This window comes from Dipodomys ordii, unplaced genomic scaffold, assembly GCF_000151885.1.
Source record: "Dipodomys ordii isolate 6190 unplaced genomic scaffold, Dord_2.0 Scaffold5, whole genome shotgun sequence".
NCBI lineage: Eukaryota > Metazoa > Chordata > Mammalia > Rodentia > Heteromyidae > Dipodomys > Dipodomys ordii.
The window spans coordinates 27972158-27983899 of NW_012267221.1; the positions used below are offsets into that span (position 1 = coordinate 27972158).

Here is an 11742-nt window from a genome sequence, read left to right on the forward strand (position 1 = left end):
CTTTCTTTCTTTCTTTCTTTCTTTCTTTCTTTCTTTCTTTCTTTCTTTCTTTCTCTGTATGTGTGACTTTGCTGGTCCTGTGGCTTGAACTCAGGGCCTGAGAGCTCTGCCTGGACTTTTGTGCTCAAAACTTGAGCCACAGCTCCACTTCCAGCTTTTTTGGTAGTTACTTGGAAGGTCAGAGACTCACAGACTTTCCTGCCTGGGCTGGCTTCATACGGCCATCCTCATATCTCAGCCTTCAGAGTAGTTAGGATTACAAGTATGAGCCATTAACACCCAGTTTATACTACTTTTTAAATGCTAGGATGGTGAGCACTGTGAAGAAGAGCCAGAGAATAAGTGCTTTATCAAGCATTGAACTGCTACAAACAGATTAAACCAGTGCTAAAATCCCAATCTTGAGATTTGCAGCTGCATGCTTTTTCTGGTCTGGGCAGCCTTCTACTTCAGCATTCTAACATAGAACCTAACTACACAGCAATGAGTAGGCCGAGGTCATTGTTACAAGTGCTTTTTTGCAACTGACACGTTTTTCTGAGAGCTGGAAAGGAGAATGAATTAAGTGAATGCACTTTAAAGTGTCATTTTAAGAAGAAAATGAAAAACGTATGAAGACAAAATAAACAACTAAAGAAATGAGGTAAAGGCAGGTTTCAGAGGCCTCCCTATCAACTAGTTTAAGTTGCATAGCCTGACTGTACTAATCAGGATAACTCATTCCTGCCCTTCGATTTACTGGAGGATTTTTTCCTTTGCACTAAAGAAATTATATTATGAATAGTTACACACACAATATGGGAAGCATGTGTGTGCCTGTACACACGCACACACACACACACACACAATGTCTAGACAAGCAGCAGAGTTTTCCACATGGCATGTTTTTCTCCTTCTGAAAACTCTTACACATCAGATTTTCCACATGAGAGAGAGGAACATTTTAGGGCTCACAGTATTGCAGACTGCCAGTGAATGAGATCAATTTGTTCTGGTCCCTTGAAAATATGTATAGTTAGCCAACACTTTAATAGTTATACTACTTACTGGTTTTCTATTCTGGCTTCGATTACAATAGTATAAACCACAACAATAGTAACACATGCTTATAGCCTCTGGACAAAAGTTAACTTGTAAATTGTTGAGGCTTTATTCTTGTGATGACCTATTGAGAGACCATAATTTCATCAATAGGTTAATCTATTAATTTGCTCTACTACATGTTCTCTGTCATGATATTCTGTTTCACAACATACAGGTTCAGAAGCAACAGGGCCAGGTGACCAAGAATTGACACCTCTGAAACAAAAAACAAACTCTTCCCCACTTAACTTCAGTGTTTTGTCACAGCAATATAAAAAGAAACAACTAACTGTTCAATGTCCTGAGTCTGCAATCAGTCTCTCAGTTGCTACAGTAGTGGTCATTTAAAGGATGAATTCTTTCAACACTTCCTCTGTCAGTTCTTATAACCTTCTGTCAGTTTCTTACATCTTATATTTTCATAGTTCACATTATTTTTGCTATTTATTCTATCAGTTGATCATACATGATAATATACTTTTCTTCACAGATAAATTGTCTTTGCAGTGACCTTCAAGAATACAAAATCTCAGGTTAGGTGCAATGATTTACATTTGTAATCCTCCCTCCTCATGAGACAGAGATCAGGGGAAAAAAGTTCAAGATCAGTCTAGGCAAAAAGTTAGTAAGATCCTGTCTCAACAAAACAAGCTGGAATGTTGAATGGTGGTATATACTTATGGTCCCTGTTATATCATAGGTGGTAGGTAGGAGGATCACTGTCTGGGCTATTACGTGGGCAAAAATTAAGAGTGAAAAACAACCTAAAACAAAATGAGACGAAGTGGTTGTGGTTCAAGTGGTAGATTCCCTGCCTAGAAATGTCAAGAACCTACATTCAAACCCAATCACCACCAAAAAAAATAAAAAAAATACAAAAATCTCTATCGTTCACTTATTTTAAAGATTGGGTTTTTCTGCATATACAAACCTATTCACAGACATAATACCTTATGATGTGACACTGTTAGACATTTGACAAATTTTCCAGTATGTAATTGCTTGGATTCATTTTCATTATAATAAAAAGTAACATTAAAGCATTAAAGTCAGTTAACTTACTTAATGGGCATTCCAAGTATTCAGAAAAGTAGAAATGTTCATATAAGACCTCATGAGCCTATATCCAAGCTTGTTTAAAATGTTTAAAATGTATATAAAATGTAGGACTTACAGTGTGGTAGAGCATTTACCTATCTTGTTGGGTATAATCTAAAACTTCCTCCCTAAAAGAAAGACTGTAAAGGTATCTAAGGTTAACAAATATTTAAGGAACATAGTAATATGATTCATCCTGCCATTACTGATTTGTAGCTATTGTGTTTAAGAAAGCCATTAAGGGGCTGGGAAGGTGGCTCAGTGGTAGAGCGCTTGCCTTGCATGCCTGAGGCCCTGGGTTCGATTCCTCAGCACCACATAAGCAAAAAGAAAAAGCCAGAAGTGGCGCTGTGGCTCAAGTGGTAGGGCACTAGCCTTGAGCTGAAGAGCTGAGGGACAGTGCTCAGGCCCAGAGTTCAGGCCCCACAACCGGACCAAAAAAAAAAAAAAAAGAAAGCCATTAAAAGCCTGGAGAGTACAGTTGTAATCTTCTAAGTTTAAAACAAATATTTTTCCTTAATAATCCTACAGTACCTTGTTTATTGATTACTTTTGCATCATTTTAATATGTATTATATTTGATTTTATTTTTTAACCAAAAAACACCCTGTGTTGGACACTATTCTAAGACTGATTCAGAGATGTACTAATTTTCACCATTCATTATTTCATAAACAGATGCTGGAGATAAATGAAGAAATTAAGTATTACTACCACAGCGCATTTGGTATGTAACAGAGGCTCCCACAGAAAGTGCACTGGTAAGTGTAAATGTGGCTCTCTGAGGCTAAGAGCCACATACTAATCTGTCACATAGCTTTGAACTTCCTACTATGCACAGAAAGTTATGTTCAATTCTGTGTTGTTCAATTTAGGGTGGCCATGTTAGAAATTAGTCTGGAAACCACTTTTCCCAGAAAATACTAAGTATAGATGTTTAAGCCAATGTATAAAGAACAGAAGATATATGTTTGTCCTCAGTTATTTCATGGATTGTCTCATTCTGTAACATCTCACAGGTCAGAAACATCAACCTATTCATCATGATACCAACCTATCCAATATCAAACACATAGCATAGTCTCAGCATTGTTGAATAAGAAAGCCTATGTGAAGGGAATTAAATAAGGTTTCTGTTAGGGCTACATTTGATGATAGTTCATTCCTTTCGTCATCCCATGTGTTAGGATCAACTGATCAACATTTCAGAATTTATTAGCACTGCCAGCTGTACCATAGATATCTTATTTCCTTGTTTCCTTAAATTTAAAGATCATAGATAGGAAGCCCTGGGCTAAAGATTAGAATATCATCCACTAAAATTCACTTCAAACCAACTAATTTATCCTACTAATGTGGTTGATTAAAACATGTGATCAAATCCTGTTTTATGAAAACAAAGCCCTTAACCCTGCCATTAAACAAATGGATTAGACTCAAGGCATCTGACCACAGGCCGCTAAAATCCTTCATGTATCACCTGGAAGGCACACAAATGTCAGAAGGGCATACCTTAGGGATGGAAGACTATTCCGTCATTATAAAAACAAAGTGGATTTCCTGTCTTTAGCTAACATATTTATCTATCCATTAGAAGCGTTTGAGAAGACTCTCAAAACTACATTAATGAAAAGAGTTTTGTTGTATGGTCAGTATAATCTACAGCCTCCAAAGGCAGCATGAACCCCCATGGACTTACTTGATCAACTATGAGACTGATCCTGTTAACTGATGGAGCCAGCAACAGGAACAACGAGATAGCATTTAAACTAGTTTTCCCTTTGAGCTATATGGCCAAATAGCTATGAAAAGTTCCTACTTTCATAGCTCCCTGATTGCTTTAGAAAACTCTTTCATTTGATTGCCTTAGTCAGTAATGAATGTCTTCAACAAAAGCCTAAATCACCGTCAGATTTCCAGAGTTCAAATTCCTGTGTGATGGCCATGTTGACTGGAAAAGATTGAACTGAAACCACAGAACCCATCTAGGTTACAGGATTCAATCACTTTTTAGTCTCCTGGAATTCATTATTAGAATTCAGAATTCTATGTAATTCTTGGGCCCAGCTAGATCATAAATATAAAAATGGGTAGTCACTGCTTTCATGCTGAAATTTTTTTTGTGGGGTCCAGTCGTGGGGCCTGAACTCTGGGCCTGGGTGCTGTCCCTCAGCTGTTCAGCTCAAGGCTAGCACTCTACCACTTCAGCCATAGTGCCACTTCTGACTTTTTTTTCTTTTTTCTTTCTTGGTGCAGGGAAATCAAACCCAGGTCCTCATGCATACAAGGCAAGCGCTCTACCACTGAGCCACCTTCCTAGCCCCTTATGCTGAAATTTTTGATGATGTTTATGATCCTTGTTAGTGATAGGTGCCACAGAACAATAATGAGTTGAAATTACATCCATTTATTTGATAATCTCTCATAAAAGTACATACTGCAAAGATTAAGTCATTAATCATTGAGTGAAGAACACTGTCCATAAGCAATTAATCATAATAATCTTTTATTTGTTTTTTTTGAGTTCTAGATATAAACATATCTATTTGTGGCTTTAAAATAATTGTGCATAATGTTAGGTATTGGTGATTCATATCTGTAAATCTAGTTACTGAGTAGGTTAAAATCTGAGGCTTATGGTTTAAAGCCAACTAAGGGAGAAAAGTATATGAGACTCTCATCTCAAATTAACCACCCCAAACCCATATTGCTCAAGTGGTAGAACACCAGCCTTTAGTGAAAAAGCTAAGGGACAGTACCCTAGTACTGTCCCAAGTACTGCCCTAGTACTGGCACCGAAAGATAATTTAAATATTGAGAAAATATGTGTATTATCTCTTTTCTAACCTGAAAAGGACACATAGAACTAAAAGTCAAATTTAGGGACTGGGAAGGTGGCTCAGTGGTAAAGCGCTTGCCTTGTATGCATGAGGCCCTGGGTTCGATTCCTCAGCACCACATAGGCAAAAAAAAGCCGGAAGTGGAGCTGTGGCTCAAGTGGTAGAGTGCTAGCCTTGAGCTGAAGAGTTGAGGGACAGCACTCAGGCCCAGAGTTCAGGCCCCACGACTGACCAAAAAAAAGAAGAACTAAAAGACAAATTTGAAAGTTAACAAATTCAAGAAGTTATTTCACTAAGACACAGTCTTGATTAGAATACTTATGGTTTCTCAAAAGACTCCACATAGAGCTCCCTTATGACCCAGCAATCCCACTTTGGGCATTTACCCAAATGATCACAAATAAGACCATACTAAATGTATCCCTTATTTGCAATAATTAGTATATGTCTGAGACAAGCAGAAAAGGTCAGATAAGTTGATGTTAGGTGAAATGAACCCCAAGATAAGGATTCAAATGTTTTTTCTTTCTTGCAATTGTTTCTATCATATTTATAAGATGATTTCTTTGTTGCTTTGTATGTCCCTCTCCCATGGTATAACCCCTGCTTTCACTGTATTTGATGTTGGTATACTTTGTGGAGGGGAAGGGAAAAAATAAATTGTTTAAATAGGGATACAGGTGGACCCATTGCAACAATAAGATGTACAAGATGTTATGCCAAAAAATGAACTTTACAACTTTGGCAGGGGGGGAGGGTATGGGCGGGGGCATGAAGGGGGGGAGAGCCTGGGGTGGAGGGGGGTTGGGAAGGGATGGGAAGGGGAAACAAAGGAAGTGACAACAATGCTTGATAACAAAGGTACTCATTACCTTGCCCATGTAATTGTAACCCCTCTGTGCAGTATTTTCACAATAAAAATAAAAGAATAAAATAAATGACTTTTCCTGTCGTTTATCTGCCTACTTCCACAGATCAAGATAACAGTCTACATCTCTCCATCCACAAATACCTTCCTCACAGCAGTCCTGGCCACCCCAAGTATTTGTGAAAAATGTATGACACATCAATTGTTGTTTAACAATTTGACCATACTTATAGTTGTTCAGAAAAGTTAGGGATCATTTTGTGTAATATTTTATTAGAATTTTATCTGGAAGATTTAGCACATCTAATTTAGCTGCAGTAGTAAAAGAAGAATTTTTCTTATTCAGAGTTGTCATTTAAAGGCTGATCTTAATTACTGTCAGTGGATGCCAGGACAGTATAATCTACAGCCTCCAAACAAAGACAGCATTTACCTGTTCCTTGTACTGGATACCTTGCTAGATACTAGGTAAAGGGATGAACTTGATGCTGATGAATTCAGTACAAAATAAATGAATCAGTTGGAATTTCTGCCTCTACCATCCCTTTGGATCACTTACAGCTAGTGCTTCCTTTCAGGTAGGCAGAAGTAAATTTTGTTTATCTTTCCTTGGAATCAATTGAGGTATTCATAAACATAAATGAAAACTATACTGTCCTACAAAATCATCTTCATAATCACTTTTAAAAGTTTAGGTGAAGAGTAAACGTATTTCTTGCCTTTGGTATGATGTTCATGAAGCTGAAGAAGTAATTTTAAGGACTCAGGATTCTCAAACTCATGAGGACTCTGGAGGAAATCTTCAGCTTGGTCTATTTTAATAGCAAACTACAATACAAAATAAGGAAAAGACATTAAATCAGGAAAAAAATCATGTGACAGTTTTAGTTATTTGTAGATATTTTCATGCATTGATGGTCTAGCTGACTGTGAGTGTGTGTGTGTGTGTGTGTTTAGAAAGCATCATAGTTTTTCCTCCTGGATTTCTTTCATACATACAAATCTATCATATATTCATATCTATATATGATATATATATATATATATACATACATATATGACATAAAGCAACTTATTTACTGCTCAAATATCCATTAAAATTTTCAATGAAAATTTTGTACCTTACATAATAAATTTAGTCACTTCCAACATCCTTAGCTAGTTTCTCAAAGAATAAGCAGAATGTGGTGAGAAAAAAAACAAAAGGCTAACAAACTGATTGAAATATAGTCATTTTTTCCTTTATGATCAAACTTAAATGTAAAACATTAAGGTTTCAGAATAAAACTCTAAACTCATTTTACTTATATATATAGATATGGATATAGATAGATAGATAGATAGATATAGAAAGAGAGAGAGAGAGAGACAGGCAGATAGAGACAGAGAGACAGAGAGAATGGTCTGAAAAGACACATTGCAAATTCATGGTTACCTTTATGAGAAGCAATAGGCTTAGTGATGGATGAAAACTTTTAGCATTTGAAGCTGCAATTTGTAATGTTATTTGAATTTTTATCCATAATATCCCTGTCAATTTATATAAATAAAAATGAGGAGAGTTAGAACAGGAATAAAAAATGGTTAATGTCTCCTCCATTTCAAAAGCGAATATTGAGCAATTTGACACCCTAACTGGTGAGCAACAGAATTGGTCTTTGGTTGTTATCATTTTTCTCCATAAAGTAAGTATGAGAGGGAGAGACTTTCAAAGTGAGTTTAGAATTCTCAGGGAGGTCATTTTAGAAACACACTTCAGAGGAGGACATGTTGGTTGGGTATGTTGCTATAGCATCAGCACAGTGGCAGTTTCGTTGCTCGTATGATTTAGCACTAACGCTCAATGAGAATCATTATAGTTTATAAGAAAAAATGTTAATAAATACTTATTTGGTGTAGAATAAAGACAAAGGATTAGCAGAAAGAACAAAGGAGCCTTCTGTGATTGTTGGCTTCTTTTATGGTTTTCCTTTATGCTATTGTCTTCAAATTTGGTGATTTATTATTTTTATGTAACTAGTTAGCAAGATCTACTGTATTTTGTTTACTTCAACAGCTGTTTAAAATGTAGGCATAATTGGTAGGCAAAGATGAGAACATATTGAAATTCAGGGAAGGCCTCTCAAGTGCTAGAATGACCAGCCTTTCCCACCATGCCTGCCTAAACGAACAACTGATTTTAAGGATGTTTGAACAGACTCTTCAAATAGAAAGGAAAAAATATATATATACATCAAAGATCATTTATTTTTTCCTTATAAAAAATTTTATATTGCATTTTAGAATTACTATGCAACTTGTGTCCATTTCAAATTTTTATTCAAAATTACAAATGTAAATCCATAAGCAAACAACACTCAAAAAATGACTGCTGTTCTGTTAACTTCTATTTTGGGGTTGTTTTTTGCTTTCCTATCTGTAAGTTACATCTTTTTTTTCTGCAGCAAAAGTTTGATAGAAGTGGAAACAAAGACTTTTCAAAAAAGTTATTATTAATTCAACTTATTTATCAGTAATGAAAATTGCTTTGGCATATAGAAGGGGCCTGTATATTATGTAGAAGTTTGCTCAGCATGAGTGGACTGCAAAATTGGATCAGGATAACACAGAAACAGTTAGTCATTGCCCTTAATCTAATGAAAGCTCACTTAAGTATAAAGATAAGAAGTCTGTACTGATAAGATTTGGCTTAGTACTTCCTTTCATTCTATGCAATATCTGCAATATATTCTAAGCAATTTCTACATTCACACTAAAGTAACACTAATGTATGTTGAGAAACAAATATTAAGCCTAATGTTAGAAAAAAGAGTATTTCCTGTGCTCAGAGAGCTAAAGTTCAAGAGCAGCTACAGCTGTAATTTGGCCTGTAGGCATGTTTCATTTGGTTTATTTTGTTCAGGAAAGAAGATTTGTATGGGGAACTTTTCCCCAAGATGGTCTGTAAAATGAGTTGGATATCAGTGTTCGAATTTGTAGAGAGTAATTTTTGAATGATACAACAAGGATTTCACTCCTCCTCTGGTTTTTAATTGAGCTTGTGATGCATGAGATTGTTCACCTCAATTTTTATGTTCTATAACCAATCTTTTTTTCCTTCTTTATTTTGGATTTAAGTGTGGAATTTTCTGTTTAAAAATGTCATCCTTTTCAAAGCCAGTGCTTTATCATAATGAAGCAGAGTTCACACATCAGAAAACAGGTGCTGCCACTTGACAGAGAAGTTAAAAAGTAAAATTCCTAGTAACTATTTTACATTAGATATATCACCTCATTTTGATAATGCTCTTGGAGGAGTCTCACTTTGTGAAGTTGGGAATCTCAAAAAAAATCACAAAATTTATGAAAAATATGGAGTGAAATGACCTTCATAGGTCTAGGACTTTTTTCCTTCTCTGTATTTTAATAAGCTCAAATTATGGAAAATTAACTTTAAACTCAGGAAAGTCCTCTTCAAAATTCTATGCACATAATCCAAGCATTCTGTGGAATACTCGGTCAAGTTTTTAATGAACAGAAGAATAAACTTCATCTGAATTTTAGCCAATAAAACACTCTAGACCAGAATTTTCTTTTTTGGGGGGAGGGGGGTCCAGTCGTGGAGCCTGAACTCTGGGCCTGAGTGCTGTCCCTCAGCTCTTCAGCTCAAGGCTAGCACTCTACCACTTGAGCCACAGCACCACTTCTGTTTTTTTTTTTTTTTCTTTTTGCTTATGTGGTGCTGAGGAATCAAACCCAGGGCCTCATGCATGCAAGGCAAGTGCTCTACCACTGAGCCACCTTCCCAGCCCCAGACCAGCATTTTCTAATAATCATATAATCAGCATAATTTTTTGCATCTGCATTAATTGTCTTCCAAAAAGGGAAATATATCTAAATGACTTATGAAGTGGCTCCTATCTGCTATCCTAGCTGCTCAGGAGACAGAGATCTGGAAGACTTTCCTTGTTTGAAGCCAGCTTCAGCTGGCTTCAAGTGGGCAAGACTCCATCTCCAAAATAAGCAGCAAAAAATGAGGCTCAAGGTGTAGATCAAGTGATAGAGCAGGAGCAAGCAAGCCAAGCAAACAAGCTGAGCAAATGCAAGGACCTGAGTTAACTCAGATACTGGCAAAAAAAGAAAAAGGACTATTACAAAAGTTTCCACTGTTCCTTAATATATTTATTACTTTTAAATAATTGTATTTAATTTTTTAAAGATCACCTTTAAAAATCTTAGTTTTAGTCTTTGACATAAAAACTTAAAGGCACTGTATATGCTTTGATTATTCTGCCATCCTGTTTCTACTTACAGAAACAGTTTTGTAGGTGTGCTCTTTGCTTGCTTTGTTACAGAGAGAAGATGGTCTTAAAAACACAAACCTCCAATGCACTTTCAAAGAACTCAGAGGTTAACCTAAGGAGTTCCCTTCTTCTTTCCAGGACAGAGACCAGGGCTGCCCATGCTTCACCCAGGGTCTGGGCCATGGCGTCATAGACCAAACTCTGATCTTTGTTCTCTTCAGCTGTCTTGTCTGCTTCTTGTAGGAGTTCCCACACTCGATCTTCCAAGGCCTAAGATGAAAGGAAAAAAGCCGTAAGGCAGAATGTCACCCAACGTAAAAACACAAGGTGATGTCTCAAACTCTTGAACACTTGAAACTATAGGTGATCTAGGGAGGTCTAAAAGAATTTACAAAGGTAGTCAATCAGACAGAAGGGAGATTGGAAATTTTGGAGAACCAGGGATCATAGCCAAGCCAAATACATTCACATTTAAACATCATTGAAATACAGAAAAAATGGTCACAAATAGATATTTTACAAAAATTACTAATGTTGCTATATACTTGTTGTTGTTTGGATAGGAAATGTCAAGTATAAGGTAGCTAGCTTCTCAGAAGTTGAGATTTACCATAGTTGAAGCCAGCCTAGGCAGAAAAATCTATGGGACTCTTATTTCCAATCAACCAGCAAAATCTGGACAGAGAGTTATGGCTCAAGTGATAGATCATCAGCCTTGAGTGAAAAAGTTAAGCTGGAGGACATGAACACAACACCATAGGTTATAGATTCTGTACTGGAAGGAAAGAAAAGGGAGGGGAGGGGGGGAGAAAGGAGAGGAAAGATCTGGGCACCAGTGGCTCACACCTATAATCCTAGCTACTCAGGAGGCTGAGACATGAGTATCAAAGTCTAAAGCCAGCCTGAACAGAATTTATCTCCAGTTAACCACCAAAAAGCCAGAAGTGGCTTACTTCACTTAATATAATTTTTTCAAGTCTTTCCATTTCCTAACAAATGGGGCAATGTCATTCTTTCTGATGGAGGCATAGAATTCCACTGTGTAAATATACCATATTTTCTTGATCCATTCATCTACTGAGGGGCATCTGGGTTGCAAAACAACATTGAGATACCACCTCACTCCAGTTAGAATGGCTATAATCAAGAATTCTAATAACAACAGATGCTGGAGGGGATGTGGACAGAAAGGAACCTTACTTCATTGTTGTGGGAGTGTAAATTTGTTCCAACCACTTTGGAAAGTAGTATGGAGGTTCCTCAAAAGACTCCACATAGAGCTCCCCTATGACCCAGCAATCCCACTTTTGGGCATTTATGCAAATGATCACAAACAAGACCATACTAAATGTATCCCTTATTTGCAATAATTAGTATATGTTTGAGACAAGCAGAAAAGGTCAGATAAGTTGATGTTAGGTGAAATGAACCCCAAGATAAGGATTCAAATGTTTTTTCTTTCTTGCAATTGTTTCTAACATATTTATAAGATGATTTCTTTGTTGCTTTGTATGTCCCTCCCCTATGGTATAACCCCTGCTTTCATTGTATTTGATGTTGGTATAATTTG

The 11742-nt window shown here is 36.6% G+C and overlaps 1 protein-coding gene across 1 annotated transcript in view; it reads right to left on the reverse strand.

Moving 5' to 3' along the window:
* Window positions 1–11742, reverse strand: part of Ccdc141 (coiled-coil domain containing 141) — a 159808-nt gene that overhangs the window by 112645 nt on the left and 35421 nt on the right. Inside the window, exons 4-5 of the mRNA XM_013028181.1 lie at window positions 10251–10442; window positions 6609–6717 (exon numbers count right to left, since the gene is read on the reverse strand). Coding sequence (XP_012883635.1) covers window positions 6609–6717; window positions 10251–10442 — 301 coding nt within the window. The remainder of the gene's footprint in view (window positions 1–6608; window positions 6718–10250; window positions 10443–11742) is intronic.